Genomic DNA, 20,769 nt, shown 5'->3' with positions numbered 1-20,769 from the left:
TGTTTACTATAACTACAATTATGAATGAACAGGAGGAGATGTAGATCACTCCCGTTCATTCATAATTGAGGATATAGTTTACATACCAGGTCCTCAATTATGTACAAACACTCAGCGATCACTGATCACCGAGTGCTTGTACCCGTTCTCCTCTCTGACACACACTGTCATAGGAGGCTGCAAGAGGAGAGCCCAGCCTCCTGTGACAGCGCTGGCTGTCTCCGCCCCCACACCGCTCTGCTGATCTGTGATAGGCGGCCGAGTGGTGTGGGAGGAAAGACACCGGCCGCTCACAGCGCTCGTCCCGCAGCGCTCGGCCGGCTGTCATTTCCTCTCTGATTCCTTTCATCCCTGCTGGGCACTGCTCTGTGTCCCAGCGGGGATGAAAGGAATCACGGCCGCGCCGACAAAACGGCAGGAAAATGTCACTTTCGGCATTTAGCCGAAAGTGCCATTTTCGGCCGGCGCCCCCCCTTCACTTTTCGCCCGGGGCCCGCGCCCCTGCTGCCCCCCCGGTTGTTACGCCACTGTTTCAAATGCATGCCAATCGCAGGGAAACAATACCCGTGTACCCATGTAATGCCCATGCTGCCCATTTATGCTATGTCACTACATAGGATTGATCCTAACAACTACGAAGTAATGAACCATCATAAAATGAAAAACTGTGGAGATTGCAAATATTCTCTATGTCTGAAAGAAGAGCTCTGGGCAAATGAAAGCTTAACCCTTGCAGAAGGCCTACCTCCACACTGTAAAGGTTAAGTGCTTTTTTTGTCTAGGGAGCTAAAATAACAAAGTTATAGTCCCCCCGCACCGCAACCTCGCTCCACCACCGCTCCAGTGGTCTGAGGTTCCGTGAGTCATCACGTCCAAAACAGTGTATAGGATGAGGACACCGAGGGACACACCATAACTGGAGCAGAGAAGGAGACAGGCTGAAGGGACTGGTCTAGGAGCCTAGGATCATGGTTGATGTGAGTATATCTCTGTTATTTTTGGTCCCTAGACAAAATGAACACTTAACGCTAGACCCACTGCAAGGGTTAAGATTTTATTTGCCTGGAATTCTTCTTTAATGTGCAACAAGCAGTGTATTAGAAGTGCTGGAAGTCATATAGGGCAGGGGCTGTTACAGTGGAAATAGCTCTGTGCTTTATAAAATAGGCCCCAAACTGGAGAAATGGGCCCCAAATATAAGAGAAGGGCCTACTTGACAGGGCTTAAGGGGTGACAGACATAGAGATGGCTAGCCTATTGAGATGGAGTTCCAAGAGGTGGCACTTACAGGATTAATAGAATTGTCCCTGGAAAGAGGTGTCTACAGATGTGATTTTTTTGGTAGTCGCAAAGTAGGGTTACCACCTTTTCTTCAAGTGAAACTCGGACACACTCTAGCGATGCGCGGACATTTTTTGGGGAGAATTAGTCGTTACATCTTCTGTCCGGGTTTCTGCTGCCATGAAACCCGGACACAGCATTCAAAACCTGGACTGTCCGGGTCAATCCTGGACAGGTGGCAACCCTAGAGCAAAGCATTCCCACTCCCAAGCTGGCTGGTGTTGGTGAAGCTTCCCGCAGCCCCCCCTTTTATGATGTTATGATTTGATTGCCTTTTATTTATAGAAGCACAACATGCAGGTTGCGGGGTCCTTAAAGGTGGTCATGTAAGTCAAAAGGTGGACGGAGGACCCCATCTGTGGTATGGTGTTCCTCTTTAGTGCAGCCTAGTTTTGTAGCCCAAAGGTGGTGCAGAGCCAATGGGGGCATATTAACAGGAAGTGGGCCGCAACTACGATATTCTGTTTCTTGTTAAGAAAAAACACATGGTGGGGGGTGAAGTTCCTGTTTAAATGCAATGATAGAATCTTGTTTGTTATTGGAACCTATTATGTCATATACTGATGTGCAAATCCCCTTTAAAAATAATAGTTGCATTGGGTGAATCCTTATGGAGGAATGCTGTCAAATACGGACAAACAAATATCCAGGAAACATTCACACAGCACAACCTTTATAAACAGATCCCTTGAAGTAAACCAGGTTTTTAAAAACCAAGTAAAACCTTTGTTTCAATGACAGAAATCATTTTTTTTAGCTGTGTTTTAAGTCATACCTTTGTACCATATCCGAGAATCTAGGTCATCTGGTGTTAAAATGACACGATTACTGTAATCCTTCCCATGATTTTAATCATGAAAGTAATGCAGTTAATTCTGTCTGTAAGTATCCCTCGGAAAGATAAAGCCACTTTTTCTTTTGCTGCATAAGGAGATTATTTTTTTTTTCTGCCATGAGAATATTACCGAGATATGGATAGTGTTTTCCCAGTCCACATAGTTAGGAATGTGTTTTAATTGCTTTTGTGAAAGATCAAAAGAATACACTGAATGTCATTTTTGTGTTAAATACATTCAAGCTGTAGGTGATGTTCTATTATTTCACTGAAGTCTGCAAATGCAGCCATTTTGCTGAGGGAAAATGTGTCTAAAGAAAATATCAGTTTTGTTGGCATTGACCAGGGCTGGATACCCACCACTGGAGTCAGGCGACTCACAAGCTTTGCCACCCCAAAGGACCCCCTATGGCAGGATTGTCTCTTCAGTACTTTTCTTTGTTTTACTGATTCTTTCCCAGCTTTTAATATTATGGCCATCTAAATAGGTAGATAACTGTACATCTGCTGATGAAAGAACATTGAATATGTGATTGACAACTGAACAGGTTATGGCTGCCCGTTTCCCTCTACCTTCTATAACGGCATTTCTGAACGATTTTTTCAGTCAGCCCAGTCTAAAATGTAAAAAACGTAAATGTAAAAAAACATGTGACCCTCTAAAATTCATAGCAGACCCCACACAAAAACACAAAAACACCCCAAAACATATGGTTCCCCCCTTCATATCAAATCCCATCTTTCAGATCAGAGTCCCCCTTCACATCCGAAGCCCTCTCAGTCACATCCGGGTTCGCCTCTTTCATATCAGAGTCCCCCTTCACATTAGTGGCCCCCTCATTCACATCAATGTCCCCCTCTTTCACAATAGGATCCCTCTTTACATCTCACTTGAGAAAGTAGAGGACCACCAGCACTCAGAAGATATCATTTAAATCTTTGTGTTCATTTATTGAAATGCAGTGTTACATACATCAGATATCTGATGTATGTGATGCTGCATTTCAATAAATGAACACAAAGATTTAAATGATATCTTCTGAGTGCTGGTGATCTCTCAAGCTTGAAGACACACGGCGCCATCCATGTTTATTACTGCGAGCACCACATTTGTTACCGGTTCAAGACGCTGAAAGGAGTTCAGGGGATATATCTGTACACTACCTTCCCATATAACCCAATAGAACCCAACCTAGTAAAAGCGATCGACTGCACTTCAATGTAGGACAAAAAACACAACTCAGACATATGGTATTTAAAAATAAATAAATATACTGTGTAAATGATAGGACCCCTATGAATTTTTATTCTCTCTGTGTCATCCGTATAAGTCCTGGTGAACACTTTACAGTCACTGTTGTAGAGGATCAGGAAAAAATTCCCAATAAAACCAAAAATTGTTTATTGAACCACCTCAGGGCCGGCCGTTGTAAAAAAACGGCCGGCCGAGAGGTCTCTAGATCTGTGCGGGTGTCCGGTCAGCAAGCAAGCTCCCTATGTGATAGCCAATTTGCAGTGACAGGTCCTCTTTATGGAGACATCAAGGGTCTTAAGACCCCTAATCTCACCTAGGGACCCCCAGAGAAGCTGATGAAGCAGAGACCTGCTTCACCAGCTTCTCTCCGGTTTCTGTACCGGAGAGTGAGACTGAATGCAGGAAGTGATGTAATACACATCACTGCCTGCATTCAGGAGAGGGGAGGAGATCAAACGGAGCTTGTGTACTGAGCTCCGTTTGATCTCCGGCCGCAGAGCTGCTGTGCTGGTCCCGGACTCACAATTCTTTAACTCAAAGAATCAAAAGAGATTACTGAGTTAAAGAATCAAATGAGTTTACTAACTAAGTAGACTCATTCGATTCTTTAACTCAGTAGACTATTTCGATTCTTAGACTCAGCCGTCTTCTATGATTCTTAATAATCGTACGATAATCGGAAGGTGTATGGAAGGCGTGCAACCGTTTCTACTGTATGGCCGCACGTCTTTTGTCGAACCAGCATGCTAGAAAACCCGCCGAGAATCGTACGATTGTCAGCGGGTTTCAAGCCTGCTGGTTCGACAACTGCGGAACGGGTCGGTGTGCGTACGCGCACACTGCCCGTTCAGCATTGCGGTCATCGGAAGCCCGCCCCTCAGCGGGGCGGGCTTTCGATGATCGCAAGTACGATCTGCCTGTCCAAGATGGGCAGATCGTACGAGCTTTTAATTAGCTTACATCCATCGCAAGACAAAAGTCTTGCGATGGTTGTAAGGTGTATGGGCACCCTCAGACTCGGTGTACTGTGACTCAGAGATGTGATTGGTTGCAGGGGTGGGCTGGGAGGGGCTGGCAGAAGCCTGGCTTTCACTCTAGGATCATATTACAAGCGCTGCTAGAGTTTCTGCTATACATTCCACACTGAGTCACACACTGAGCTGCTTCAAACGGATCAGCTCACTCAGATGAATCGACTCCTCCAGTTCACTGAATAGAATCGATTCAAAAGAACGATTCGTTCATGAACTGGACATCTCTACTGCTTTGGTGACAACCACCTAAGATGGAAACACTTTAGAGAAAGTTGCTATTAGTTCCTGTTGTGCCTGCAGAGCAGAATGTGAAAGTAAATCTCTCCAACAAGGCAAAGACAGCAAAGAGGAAACAATTCTAACAATCTCCAGATGATCCAAAAAGCAAAAGTAAAGTTCTGCCTTTAGGTACACTTTAATACAACATATGCTTACATCTTGAACACAGAAACAAACTTAGAGTTAAAAGCCATATAACAGTGAACTGCAATGAACAGATATACCATACATATCAATATAGTCTACGACACAAGAATATTTACTTATAGCCCCAATTTAACCAGTAAGAAAATTATGAAAATCTGGGCACCTGGTACAGTAATAGCAGAAATTAATGAAAATGGGTAATTGTGTGTTGTCATGGGATGAGTATAAACTTGGTTGACTATTTGGTCACAGGGGTATATACTGTACATCCTATGTATATACCTAATGTAGTATAAGTACAGGGGTTTTGCAGTATAAAATAGAAAATATTTGGTATACATCAGTGTTGTAGCTACAAGTTTTACTACAAGAGGTAGTAATCACTGATAATCTCATAGACAAAAAAAAATACTTTTCCTTTATTATCCTTTATTATTTCCTTTATTTTTCCTATATTATATTAAAAGTTATTTTCCTTTATTACAGCAAAGAAACGTCAGAACAATGGGCGCGATAAACTATGATTGGTGGTTATGTGGCAGTGAGTATAGTTTATTCGGAGCAGAAACCATGATTTTGACTATCTTGTGCCATCATCCTCTCCACTCCACCGTGCCAAATATTGATGAACTTATTTTCTGAAAACTTATTTTTTTGCACAGATCATGTGACTTTTTGTGCATGCAATTTTTTCACATTTGGTGCACAAGCTACATCCTACTGTTCAACCCCTTCAATTTGAAGTACCATTTGGCACATTCATAAAGTTAGTGTTCTGTGTGCCAAATATGATTCTAGTGCCTTTATAAAAGGGACAAATCATGGAATATAATTTCTAGTTACAAATTAGTGTCACCTAAAACGTTATTAACTGTCACCCCCTTCCCTTAACTTTTTTGTTCTTTTCATTGTTTGTGTTTTGAATTTGTGTTAGTTTAAGTACCAAATGAAAAAGCTTGTGGAAGGGGTTTGGGGGTTGTCTTATTTACCATGGATTCTTATTCATTACTATGCTGTATGGAATAAATTTAGAAGGAAGGAAGATGATGATGTCGAACTGCGGCATCAGTGTAACAATAACTCATGCAGGAGCCACTTGGTCTTTACGTGATGTAGTGGTCACAGTTGTTACTGAAGACACAGATTTTTCAGCCCATGGGTTTCGTCCACAGCAAAGGAAAGGGATCATACAGTCTTGAAACTGCAAATATAAAGATAAGGAGAGGTGAAAATCATATTTCATACATCACCACCTCTAGGGGCAGCATAAAAGAAGGCTCCAACCCCACTTCCTTATGCCTAGCTGTCTTCTGGGTATGGTCCTGGTCAGACCACCCCAAGCATTCCCCTGGTTTTTCTCCCCAAACTAGAAGCCACCCACCTTGCATTGCTGTGCTTACTGTGTCCACTATATTTGTACTTAACAATCTCTTAGTAAAACTGCTATTTATATATTTTGTAAGCAAATATATATAAAAATATTGTAACTATAAAAATGGGTATACTTGACTGTTACAAGCATGCTGAGCAAACATTTTACCTATAAAATCATCCTCTTTTGTTTCCTTGTGTAATTCTCCGTTTCTACTCACGTTTCTTGAATGCAGTTTGCAAAGTTTCCAAACATTACATAAGATGTATGTGTGGTTACACAGGGTAAAGTAGCAGGCCCAGTATGATTTAGCCCCCCCTACAGCTTATATTTTCCATTCAGCCACTGGGAGAGAACATAAGTCCTGTGTAAATTATGAGTCAATGGAGTTGTAGTTTACACAGAGCTATGGATTTCCCATATAATAGTGCTGATAAGACCAGTGATGTCACATGGAATGAGTCACATGCTGCTCCATACCTAGAATTACCTAGTATTACCTTCAGCTCTTGGCACTGAGCAATGCAGCAGGAAAAAGAAGGAAAGGTGAGTATATGCTGGGAATGGTGGCAGACTTTAAAGTGGAACTCCAGGATCTACTGTCCCCTCCTGCCACCTGACTCAACCCACCTGCTAAAGCAGCTCCCCCCATTATTCCTATTTTAAAAGCTCATATACTTATTTTTATATAGGTCTTCTTGACAGTCCTGTGATGTCATCCTCAACTCTTCTCCTTCATCTGGCTGCGGCGGCAGGGGACAGGTACTCATCCAGGAACCGCCTGGAGTACTGTGAGCCCAGCCTGCGTGATGATGCACCCTCTAAGGGAAGGGGGCATGTAAATGATAAGCTGGGCTCACAGCAAATGGGCAGAATGACTGAGTGTCATTCTGCCGTGAAGAGGACTGCCAGCACTGGACCAAGGAGACTTCAGGGACAATGCTGTTTGTAGAGACTGCAAGTGAAGATTGGCATTCTTAGGGGGAGCTATTAGCACTATTAGGGGTCCTAATAATAACAAAAATGCACTGATTTCTGCATGGAATGACAACATTGGTTTTCTAGGGATTTGTCTGGCAGCATCTCAGCCTTCCTGCCCATACATTCAGTTTATGGTTTAAATGATTAGTTAGAAGAAGTCAGGGACAGTGCTGGATGCAGATACTGTAAGTGAAGATTGGCATTCTTAGGGGGCTATTACAACTATTAGGAGTCCTATTCATTTAAAATAATTTATTGATTTCTGTATTGAATGACAACATTGATTTCCAAAGGTATTAGCCTTCCTGTCCATAAGTACAGTTTATAGTTTGAATGGCTAGTCCACAAAAAAAATAAGTACCCTTATACACAGAAAGTACAAAGAAAATTAATTTCTCACATAATATTAGCAGCTTTTGGACCATGTCTATCAAATGGCTACAACTGATTTAAACTAAAATAATAGTCAATGTTATATTGAATATAGTCAATGTTATATTGAATAATGAGAAACTTACCCTTATTATTGGCTGCTCTTTAAAAGACATATCAAATGTTTTTAAGAAATCTAAGATGATCCATTTATAATTGAACTCTGTACTTTATTAAACAAATTGATTGTGTTTTACAGGCTCAATACTACACCATAAGGAACCTAGACTTTACCTTTTCCAGTGTTAAAATGTAACTCATTATTAGTTTTAGCGGAAAATAAAAATAATCCCAAAATACAATGACGTTGCTCTCCAACCAAGATCTTAGTTTTGGCTCCAAAGCTTATCTTGATCCTCTCTTTACTGATAAGAGGCTTTACCATATCACTCGTTCGTGCTTAGCATAGCGTCAGATATGCCACTGATGTAGAGAGAAAAGCCTGGAGAATGCTTGCTGCAACTACTATGTTAATGACAGGTGACTTACAGTATCTCACAGTGTCTACATCCACTTTAACAAGTTGTCCTGCTTTGGTAAGACATGTATCAGTCTCCTGCAACTGTAGGCTCACGATTTAGCTAATACCCTCTATAATGCCATCAATAATTTTTTTGTCATTTCTATTTGTTGGCTATCCAAATCATCCAACATTTAACCAACTCATGATTTATAGCCTTACCTGTCTGTTCATAAATATGTAGATAATAGGATTATAAACAGTGCTGGTTTTGGTCAGGTACATTGGCACAGTGGCTATAACTGGATTGATATACATGCCAGGATTTGCCACAACCATCATTGCAAAAGCTGCATAAGGGAGCCAACAAACGAGAAATGCCAATATCATCACTAGGACCATGCGGGCGACCTGGACTTCAGCTTTGTTGGTGGTTCCTCCTTCTGCCATACCAAGTTTGGCTACCTAGAGATAGACGTAGAGAAAGATTTGTTTTATTTTCTGAAATAGCTCATATATAAATATATAAAACATGGCTTGTATTGTGACATATGTTAGTGTTGAGTGGCATGCTTGATTCAGTACACATAAGCTTGTACACCTACTGCACAGATACTACCTTTTTCAAAGGACAGCTGCAAAACTGATATTATCATTCTTTTGGGATACTGGCAATTTACATCACATGTAACTGTTTTTGTTATTTCTTAGAAAATCCAGTAGGAAGGAAGTCCCTGAAGAGGGGCACAAGCACAGACTTCTGCTGCAAGTCTGTGCCTCCCAAGGCTGCTGTCTGTGGAGGGTCTTTGGTTAAAGAGAGGCCCGAGCCTGGGCCTAGGGAATGTTGCTTTGCTGGCTGGTATATCTGGAAGGAGTGTAGTAGGAAGATGGCTGCATCTTGGGAAGTGGCTTCTCTGCTGAATAGTGTCATGGAGAGCTAGGCATAAGCTGTTGTCAGTGAACATTGCATCCTTGAAGGAACTTGTGCTACCTGGTTGTGCTCACAGTCAATATATACAGACTATAGGTCTTGGCTTAAAAGCCTTTAGCCTGTATTGACAGTTGATAACAGAGAAGTCTGGAGCCATTTTTGCCTTTTTTGGGTATCCAGTGGCCTTACCCTCTTCCTTCGATTATTGTGACTGGAGACTGGTACCCTATTCCTTTCATCCCACAAAAAGACAAGGATTCCACACTGATAGTTGAAATGCTGACCCACCAACACACCTGATGGTCCTTGTCATCTGCCCAGGGTTAGGGGGCAGCTACACTTGTTATTGAATTCTTGCCATTTGTAGAACTAATAAGCAAGGTATTTTCAAACAAGATGCATTCAAATCTGGGCTTTGCCATGGGAGATATGTACCAATGCGACAAGTAATGATTAAAAAAACAGTATCTCTCCCTACACAGAATTGTCAGCTCCCAAACACACTATATGACTGCTGTGAGCCCACCCTTTTATAGAAAGGGTGCTTGAGTTATGAACTTCTTCAAATTATTGGCTTTTGTGATTCAGCTGATCTGGGGGTGAAGGCTATGCAATGCAGTATATGAGTGCCTTGTCTCTGTCAGTGAACCTGCAAAGCTTCTGGCCAACAGTCTGTGATGTGCAAACTTCACAAATCCTGGGGATTTGCCACAAACCCACTGTAGCAGTGAACCCGAAACCTCATCCCTTGAGCCTGCATAATCTATGTATAATTTAAAAAGTAACACTGAAACAATAGCTAAAGTGCAAATAAATAAGATTTTGCCAGGCATTTGTATGGTTTGGTAGACAAGCCATAGAATGTGCTGGACTTGGGTGGGTTTAAATGTATCCTGATTTTTTATTTTACAGTGTTGGGGGTATAGCTTCTTGATAAATAAATGTGCATGGGCAATTAACAAGAACTTTTTCATCTGTAAGTACTGGGTCCTCTTTGCTGCTGGAAGCCAAAGGAGATATTAGCTGTGCTGTTGGTTGGAAGTATGGAATTCTTTGATCTTACTTTATGGGACCAAAATTATCGATTGCATTATGTAATAGAAGCCATATAAATTATTCCCAGGTGGACAAAAACATAGTCAGGAATTATGACATGAAGATCTGAAGTTTAGAAGACTTATAAGAAGCCAAGGGATAACTCGTCAGGCTCCTCTTACCAAAAACAGGGTGAACTAACTCATCATCATAAAAGTTAGAATGATCCAAATCACCTTCAAATTTTACAATCGAAACTCTAAAAATAACCATATGATGGAATACTTAATGATCTAGAGAATTCAAGAAAAAATAAATATTAATATAAATTAATTACTTTCCACACCATAGACCATTTTACCTACTTTCAGCCATAGTTACATTTTAATGGTCTCTGAGTAATTATCAGCTCTCAGTAGCCATTAATTAAAAGAGAGTTTCCTCTGGTAAAGCCGGGTGATTGGGTTAGATTAGAAGAACTTCTTAGGCTCTGCACAGTTATGTGTCACCTCAGGAAACATTTAAAAAGAATCCATTTGAACATGTGTAACCCTGGTAGCAAGCCCCTGGCACCGGCTAAGTGTTTTATAACACCAGAGTCCATTCATTTACATTTCTTAAAGAAACATGGATTAATGTTCATTTTATGGCTAAATGCTAAGCCGTGACATTTCATTTTATTGCAGTCTGGTCTCTACTGTTGTAAGTTAAATTGTAATTTGCTAAATAAGACTCTACTCTAAAGCCATTTTTTAATTCCCTTTGCTCTAAGTTCCATAAAATTAATGTCATTCTGCTTTATGTGCATCTTTTCTTTAAATATTGGCAAATTAAAAAGAAAACCTGTAGGGGGTAATAAAAGAAAAAAACCCCCCAGAAAATGACAGCTACTGATCTGTCACTAAAATCCCCACAACTACTTAGTGGTTCTTGGTATGGACTAGCACATGTTCAGCCTCCCTCTCTCTTACAATGCAGTACTGGGTGTCTTAATGGCCAATTGCCAGGCCTAGAACTGTTACATAGGGAGCTTCCTTAGGAATAGTTCATATGGATGTTTGGTATTAAAGCTTACTAAATGTCCCATAGTCCTATTAAATGTGGAAACACATTTGTGATACATTCAGCAAGTGCTTGGAGGGCATTTTTTTATGCCTGTTCATAGGGCGATGAAGTAATACAGTAGATGGCATCAATAACCAATATCAAATGAGCAGCGTCATCAACATTTTGGAACCATGCAGAGTCCCTTTCTCAAATGATGGGCTTAAAAGCACTGATAATAATAATTAAAAATCTTTGATCCACACTATAATACATGTGGAACCAGATGGAAGCATTCCTGTCATCTGTCATTTTAGAAGTAGGCAAAAGTACTATTATTGTTCAATCCACCTGTATGCACATTATACAAACAGTGCATCTATTCTACAGAGGAGGGGCCCTGTCTAACCATCAAAACAGTCTGGTGAGTGCAGTTTATGCTTACCCAACCATCTTCTGCACTCTAATTACAGTATCCAAGCACCCTATTTCTATTTCTTTTGGTATCAGTTTATGACATACCGTTTGGAATAAGACTATAGGAACAGAACTGCTGCTGCGATTTCCCTCAAAGATTAGCTGGTATAAGGGCAGCCTTGGAAATATCCATGGAAGCCCTCCTAAGACCTGCATTTTACTGCATTCTATCCAGATGAGCCTGTACTTGTCAATTTTGCAGTGTATCTCATTTGTCTACAGTCTACATTAGCAGTCTTTGTGTTCTCCCTTAGCATCATGAGGGTGGCTTCACTGCCTAGCACAGTCTAATGGAGCCACCCTTATGTGCATGCACGCACTATTCAACCAAGAAAAGGAGTTCACACACTGTTTTATCAAAGGGGGAAGATGGGCTAAATAAAGCTGGCATGGTCGGGCCTGGAACTGGAGTAGGCATGCGCACTGCTATGAATGGAATAAGTGACAAACCACTGCTGACATGAGTGGTCATGTGACCGCTACAGTGCGCACTCTCCGTGCTCCCTGTCCTCCCTGACCAGAAATTGAAGTAGCGAGTATACATCCATAAGGAGCAACTGCCACACAAATGTAAGAGAAAGGGGATATATGCCTAATAATGGATGCTGTAGGTTGTCCTTATGTAAGTGAATACTTTTGAATAAAAAACAAGGAGGGTTTATTGCTACTTTAATTTTTCTTTCATTTTCTCTACAGAAAAAAAAGGAAAGCTGATTACCTGACGCAGAGTCCAAATGAGATATCCATAAGAGACCAAGATGGTGAGAAAGGGAATTGCAAAGCAAAATGAGAAAAAGCAGATGATGTAAGACATATTGACGGGGTCAGTACTGTACCAGTCTGGAGCACAGGATGTCTCTACCCCTTCCAGTTGATAACTGCCCCAACCAAAGAGAGGTGGTGTGTTCCATATGAGAGACCAGATCCAGGAAACAGCAATTCCAGCCAGGGCCTGCTTTCGGGTAAAGGACAAGGTACCCATAGGCTTACACACCACAAATACGCGGTCCACTGCTATTACAGCAATAGTGCAAAGTGCTGCAATTCCTGCAATAAAACAGAAGTATTATTAATCATATCTGCCAACTGCTAGTCAGCACTTCAAAGACCAACTAAACAACACTATACATAGAGAAACTCAAAGTAAGTAAGTACTAAAAACCATTGTCCTCATTTGTTTCTAATTTTCTGCTGCCCTAGGAGCTTAGTTCCTTATATTAAATATAGGGGGTGGGATTTACTTAAGCTAGAGCAGACAGAATTTGGCAGGTTCCTACACCTTTAAAGAATAGGAGTCTTGACTGCCGGCATCATGAAACGGGAAGGGGTAGTATGGACCCCTCCATGTAGGAAAGTGTAAGTGCTTTCTGACTGGTGAAGAAGGAGGCATGGGTGGAATGAGGACTAGCAGGGCTATTCACAAAAGGGTGAAGAGTTTGGAGAAGGCAGGAGAAGTGAACAATCTAGTTGGCACTTTGTGACTTTGAAAGTTCAATTGGTTACCACAATAACGGTTGCTGAAGATTCTTTGATGGTTGGACACCTCTCTAGAACTGATGGTGAAGGCAGGTGGTCTATGTTATTTTATACGTTTATGTTGTATGGGTGCTCACGGTTTATCTTTGCCTGGTACAAATTATTGAACAACATTAGATAGTTATGGAATTACAATGGTAACGTCATTAAAGCTGTGGCCTTGCCCTTCCAAAAATTAACATTGTCTAGTATATTATTTGGTGGCAGGAGGGCTGTGGCCTTGCCCTTCCTAAAATTAACATTGTCTAGTATGTTATTAGGTGGCAGGAGGGCAGGGAATGGATATTGTGTAAATTACATGTCAGAGGCTAGCTATGATTGCCAGCAGTCATGGAGCAGCTGTACACAGTAACTTCTATCTTTTAGCTTATTCAGTTAAGCTTTGAAAATACAAAAGAGGAGTTGATTGGTTGTCATGCACAGCTGCTCCAGATTCTGTCTGCTCCAGTCTTTAGGTGCCCATGAACCTATTGATTATTGTTCGAAAACCATCCACGAATGGTTTTTCGTTTGATAACTAATCAGTTGATGGGAACCAAACAATTTTTTTTTACTGTACTAGCGGCTGAATTTTCTCAGTGGGTGAGGCAGGAAAACTTTTTTCAAATCGTATGAAAATCGGTGGATTTGTGGCGTTTTCGTACGTGCATGAACACTGCACATGCACAAAGGAAAATCTGTTCTGTCCATCGACAAAATTCGGTGAGTTAGTATTGCTAAGGAACGATTTTCGAAATCGACATTGGTCTGTGCTTGATGGGTTATTTGAGCTAGAATCGAAAGGAGGTTCTTGGCAGCAACGAAAATTCCCGAACGAATATCGCAGAGCATATGGCCAGCTTTACGCAAAAACACACCAAAAAGGGTGAATATACCCTTCCGGCAAAACACATTAATTGGCAAGGTTTTTGAATGGCATTGCGTCATGCCAATGTACGTTACTGCAGCGCAGTAGTGCGAATGGGATCTAAGCAGCCATGCTGACACTCATTGCATAGCCACGTTTCGGTAATGTTACCACGGGAAACCATGTCCTAAGCAATAATGTGCAGCACTGTTGGAGTGCATGCCTGTATACAGAAGTGGCTACTAAGTGGCCGCAGAAGATGACCAGCAGTGGGATGCAACAAGGAATGAAAAAAGCGAAAAAAGAAAAGGAAACAGTTGCCCACTGTTTTATCAAACTAAGGGGGTTGTTCACAAAGCGGCCGAAGACTCCACCCAGTTGTTATTGTTTAATCACAGTTCAGCACCCCCAGGTCATTTGGGGACGCTGATCTGTCATTACAACTGGGCGGAGCCAACAATGAGATCATGGCTGGCTCCGCCCAGCTGTCATTTGCGGGGCAAAACGCCGGACTTCGACAGGCCGTTCGCCCTGTTTCGGCTGTCACTTCGGCTCGGCTGAGCCTCTCGGCCGCCTTCGGCTGCTGTACAGGCTATAGTGAATAGCCAGTACAGCAGCCCTTCATCGACTGCAATGGCTGGGTCCTTCGGCAGCTTTGTGAATTACCCTTTAAATGTAATCCAGTTAAGGTTTTTTTATCCACTTCAACATTCATAAATACCACCTTGGTTAAGGGCCAATGGTCTAGGGATTTCCTAAATATATTTACTATGTGAAGGGTTGAAGATTCCATCCCATGTCTGTAGATACACTGCTAAGACACAAGTGAGAAAGCAACTTTAAAGCCATCAGTGGTTTCATGTAGAAATGAGTTAATAAAATGAATGAAGGAAAGCTAGGTGACAGTCTGGGCTAAAATTATGACTTACTTTTTTTTTATAGCAACATTAACAAGTAAATGTCTTTAAAGGTTACTTTTCATTTTATTGGGATGCGTGCCTCCAATATTACATAAGACATGTTTTTGCCCCAAACTAGATCTACTATGAAATTAGAATATTGTGTATTTCAGATAAATATGAGTATTTTGTACTAAGGCAGGGGGCACAGGCTTCTTTCTGAATGGCTCCAGTTTTCATCCTGGCATTTACCTTGAACAACTGGCTACCCTTCTATTCATATAATTGCTATTATCTTTGCATAGCCCCTGAGTGTACATCTATAATGAGCTGTGTGTTTATTGACTACAGCACAGTTCTCTCTTCCTAAGCCCAGTACAGCTTTGCACATAAGCATTAGAGCAAGACAGGAAGATTGTCCAGCAAAATCAAACTGTTAGAAAAGACCGCAATCCAACCCGTTAACTCCATAAAAAGCCTGATTTATCTGTCTTCAAGGGGATGGGTAAAGCTTAGATGGCTGGGAAATGGGGAAGATTGCTTATCTCCAGGAAAGCCTGTTCTCAGTTTATTCATTTCTAGATATATGTCCCGAGCTGGAAACTCAGATAGATTAGAGTTGGACTGCCATTTGCACAGACGCCTTGACCTGGCAGTGTGGCTTCACACGTATTTGCAAATGTAAGCAACAAAAGCTCTGTCTTAACTTTAATGTTAAAAGGGTTTTATCTGGTATTTTGTACTGACCAAATGGGCAGCGTACATTTTGTAAGAGGACATTTTGTAATGATTTGCTGACTTTTTCACAGACATGTCTCCTGTCCCAAATTGACAATGCTGGGGCTGTCCAGTGTTTTCTGGATGGTGTTAGCATTTCACTGTCTGATCTAAAGAAGAACTCCGAGCATATGAAATCTTAACCCTTGTAGTGGGGCTCGATATTCAGTTGAGTATATCTTTGTTATTTTAGCTCCTTAGACAAAACAAGCACTTAACTCTTGCATTGCAGGGCTAGCCCCACTGCAAGGGTTAAGATTTCATATGCCCCAAGTTCTTCTTTAATTATTGTCCACAGAAGTTCTTTAAGGTAGATCCATAAAGGGGAAAAGGTACTAAGCTAAGTGCTGGACAGGAGAAAACATCCAGTGTCAGACCATACCTTAAATGAGAACTATGAGGTGAGTGCTTATCAGTCATCCTCGTAGTTCTAGCCGACCTGTGACAATGAGACTGTCACAGGTCGGCTCAGTAGATCGGGAAGTGAGCGAACACATACCGGCGTTTGCTCACTTCTCGATCCTGTCACGGCAGAGAGCTGTGACAGGGGAGGGACTGGATTCCCCCCTCCCCGCTCCGATCCTCCAGTGCTGACTGGCGTAACGGACAGGGGTGGGGGCGGGTACAGCTGGCTCTGCTTCTAGATAGGCAGAGCCAGCTGTCACTCATGCAGCTGGGCGGATCCAGACATAATTGTCGGGATCCGTTTCAGCTGTGGCGTCTCAGTATACCGCGAGCTGCAGCTCGCGGTATACTGAGCTTAGGGTGACGGGAGGACGCTAGTTTGTGTCCTCCCGTTACCCTTAGGAGAACTATGGGGAAAAGCCCTAACCCCATAGTTCTCCTTTAACCACTTCCTGCGGGGGGTCGTACATATACAGCCGGCCACTTAAGCTGCAGCCATGTTCTTGGTATCAGTGTAAACAGCAGACATTTGCTGTTCAGGTAAAAGTGATTCGGTGACTATATAGCTGCCAGATCGATTGTATCAATCGGCTGGCGGCTACCCCGGGCTCTGCTGTCCCCCCAATGCGGGCCCTGGACCAGCACGGCGAGTCTCCCTGCAACGATCGGAGAGAGATGAGCAAGCTTCTAGCCTTCTATCTCTCCTTCGATCACTGTACCTGGAAGTGATGTGTATTACATCACTTCCGGTGTCACTATTTACATTCTCCAGCTCTTAGAGCCAGGTGGTGAAGCCCCCTATGTGATAGCAATAAAGTTAGTGTAAAATGTTTTTTTTAAAAGTGTTTAAAAAAATTTAACAAATTAAAGTAACAATTTTTTTTTTTTTTAAATGCAAAATTTTTTTTAAAAAAAAAGTCCCCCTGTCCTACACATGCACGCACATACATATGCAAACACACGTCGGTGCGCCTATGTGCAAAAATTAAAATTGCGCTATACATGTTACATATCGCCGCAAACGTCTAAGTGAGCGCAATCATTCTAGGACCATCAATCACTGTTAACACTAAACTGATGAGCAGTAAAAGCTTTTAAAATGTCCTCTATGGGAAATTTGGGGTATTGAAGTTTTTTTGCGGCTTCCTGGGCGAACGCAATTTTAAGGCTTTGGTATCTATTTACAAAAAAATGGGTATTATATACTGTTTCTGTGCATTAAATTTCATTTTAGTATATTTTATCCTAAAAATACTGGTTTAATAAGCATTTGCGCAAATACCGTGCAACATAAAAAATTGTAACTAGCATTTCTTTTTTCTACAGGGCGTCTGCTTTCAGAAGCAAGTGGTTAAAGTAATCTTCCTGAGAGGGGTTCTAAAACCTCCTGAATTATTTTGACTGCCAAGGGGCAGAGTAGACACACCCCTTCCCGTTTCTCACAATGCAACGATATGTGCCTGAGCAACCTCTTACTAAGCCCAAACACTGTCACATCGGAGCTGGGAGTGTGTTTAGGCCTATTCTAATATCATAAAGGTAATATTTACATAGGAGCTTCAGGAGGCTTTGTCATGAGCCTTACTGCAACAAATAATTTACTATATTGCTCCTTATGGTTATCTTAGTTATCTACTTTATTCCAAGATACAGGTGTTATAGAGTCTGAACTTTGTGTATGCAGGGCAAAACAATAGACCCACATTATAGCCAGCCCCCGCTGCTGCATATACTTACCTCCCCACGTGCTTCCATGCTGTTCTGTTTGCCTCTATGGTTAAAGTCACATACATAGTACTTCCAGGTATGGAAAGAATGTGACTCACCACCCTTCCTTTCATGTAACAGTGCTGGTGCTTGGCAGTTGGGCACTCAATTAACCAGCTACCAGAGAGAGTGTCTTTAGGCATGTGTAAACTCCATATTTTGACTTGGAGTTTACACAGAGCTTCTTCTACTTGCTTTTTATCTTGTATGTTTCTGCATCTCTGTCCCCAAGCTCCCATCTTCAGCTACATCTGTCCATTATGGTGGTGTCTCATACCAGCTGCTAGACACATTTCTCATATGCTACATTGATATATACATTTTAGCTTATGATGCTTGGCTTTCTTGTGCCCTTGTCAACAAATAAGGGCCACAAACATCAGCAGAGAGATTTAGCCACTGGACATAGGAAAGGAGCAAAAAGCCACTGAATACTTTAACCCACCAATATGTACCCATTACTAATTGTGTACATTCAGCCATTGGATGTTATATACTTTTAATATTAAATAAAAGACTTACCAAAAAAAGCCACAGCAAACCCTTCTATGACACATCCTACTCTTCCAAGGTTAAAGTACCCAACGGCATTGGTTTCAACGGTCAAGAGACTTCCAAGTATGGTGATTCCCAGGTCAGCAACTGCAAGGTTGACTAAAGAATAATTAATGGGATGTCTTAGCTGACGAAACTTAAATGTCACCACGATCACTGTAATGTTGAGGAAGAGAGATGCTGCACAGAATATCGCCATTATAATTGCCAGTATGGTATAGCCAATTCTTGGCATAAGGACCTTTGCCGGTTGGATTGTCCCAGTGCTAAAGTTCATCCCTGCCAGTAGAATGTCTTCATGATGCATTTTTTCCTGAGATTGAGGCTAGATGGACCCAACGAGTTCTATGTGTTCCCAGATGGCCTTAAGACACACTGCTTCCTTTAGATGTGCAGAGCCAACTGATATTATTAGCAAATCACATTGCCCATAATGCTGGGCACTTAAATCCCAAGATCCGGATTTATTTTACATAATTCTGCTTTCTCATTAAAATTTTAATTATAAATTGCACTTTCCAAGATTTGTACCTAGCTGTATGAATTAATGACTTTCCGCTGTCCTTAGAGGATTAGCTATGTACATGAACATAAACAAGAGTGTCTAATAAAGGTGAGAGTGGATTAATACGTAACATATCTTTGGTCATTGTTGGCCAGACCTTGATGCATTTTGTATGGAATGATAATTTCCTGCACTCAGAAATGTATTCTGATAATCTCTGCCTCTGTATTCTGCCGCACACAATTTTGTTGTGAAATTGAAATGACAGCCAGAAGTAATACAATGTGGCTGTTCAGATGTTCATTTGAAGGACAATTGCAAGTCAAAGAAAAAATCCAGTGATAATGTTACTAGTAATAAACATACAATGACAATCTTACCTAGACTTTCACAGGGCAGCTGAAGACCCGCAGTGTATGTCTGCACCAAATATTAGAAAAAATAAATAAAATGGAAGCCACTAAAATCAGCGTATAAATAGTAGAGGAAAGGTACACACATGTTGTATAATTCCAGGTAAGTGAACAATATGAATAGTCCTTAGAATATGGGTACAGAGAACCTAACTTTAAACAGGTTCTCATCTATAGGTTAGGAAAACAGGTCTTTGTTACATACATTTGCAAATAAATGTTAAACAACATGACAAGTTGTCTTTGTAAAGTGTGGCCATATCCTAAATGAAGTGAGCACCTATACAGCCAAGAAATAATGAATGTCCACATGGCATGCTGCTGGCTTTGATAAATGGATTACACATTTTCATAAAGTCATGAAAATAAAATACCACTACCCCACCTTCTCACCTTCCCCTTTACTGTGATAAGATTACAAAAGTCATAGGCAGACCTGACCTTCTTCTCCCTGTCATGGGCTGTGCATCGCAACAAGTGGCACAAATGCCGGCTGAGCCATACAGAATAATGGCTGCCAGCTTCGTGCTTGTGGATGACTGATAATCTCTAAGGTCGGAAAAGAGCATGTGCTGGATGACACATTGCAGTCAGGTCACTGAGCAGGCCATAGGAGGGAAAAAAATGTTTGTGTGTTTGTGTTTGTATTTGAGACCTCTTATTAAAAAAAAGTGATGAGGAAGGTAAACATGTGTGATTTATTGATCATATAGTTACCCATTTATATAGGTATTTTTGAGGCCAGTCAAAGAAGTGGAAGTTTTGTACACATGACTGGTATGTTACATGGTCAATATTTTAAAAAATGTGTATACTCCAATTTTAAAAGGCTTTTTTTTTTTAAGTTTTACCATTTACAGGATCTAATGTTGTTGATCTGAACCTAAGAGCAGACAGCTGATGGTAGATTTAGTTACCTTTATGGATAGTTCATATAACAAACAATACATTGCCATGTAGGCTCACTATGTGACTCTGGGCACAATGATGGCGGGGCAACAAACATAACTGAATATGCCCCATTTAATGGAAGAAACCCCTAAAACAAATAGGGATCATAGCATAATTATGGGATGAAAAAAACAGGGACACCCCTTTTTTGCTGTGCTTCCAGCAAGCCATTGTAGGCGTTAATTGTACTTTAATTAGTGGCAGGGCATTTATTTTCCATGGGCGTGGCAGATCATGTCACTAACCTATTGTACAATTTAATTTTGAAATGCGGAATATACAGGAACAATAAGACATAACAATCAAATGCACAAAAAAAGGGAAAAGACAAAAAGAACACTAATAAAAAAAATAAAAAATAACCTAAACACACACACACTAAAAAGTAGATTTTTCTGCAAACTTCACCTAAGTGAAAGTTAACCTAAGTGCCCTTAAACAGAAAGTTTCTGTTTAAGGGCAAATTTCAGATTTCAGAGATAATTTTGCAG

At 41.2% G+C, this 20,769-nt stretch overlaps 1 protein-coding gene across 1 annotated transcript; it reads right to left on the bottom strand.

Moving 5' to 3' along the window:
• Positions 1-5,972: 5,972 nt before the first annotated feature.
• On the bottom strand, positions 5,973-18,716 carry LOC108786042 (parapinopsin-like). Its single transcript, XM_018555250.1, has 4 exons — positions 18,377-18,716; positions 12,342-12,670; positions 8,359-8,601; positions 5,973-6,092 (listed from the first exon to the last, which is right to left on the bottom strand). Exons 1-4 carry the CDS (start codon positions 18,714-18,716, stop codon positions 5,973-5,975), a joined length of 1,032 nt encoding a protein of 343 aa, XP_018410752.1.
• Between the last annotated feature and the right edge of the window lie 2,053 nt (positions 18,717-20,769).

Source organism: Nanorana parkeri, unplaced genomic scaffold (assembly GCF_000935625.1).
Source record: "Nanorana parkeri isolate BGI_ZX_2015 unplaced genomic scaffold, ASM93562v1 scaffold189, whole genome shotgun sequence".
Lineage (NCBI taxonomy): Eukaryota > Metazoa > Chordata > Amphibia > Anura > Dicroglossidae > Nanorana > Nanorana parkeri.
Note: the sequence above shows the minus strand (reverse complement) of the source record. Positions and strands in the feature narration are given on the sequence as shown.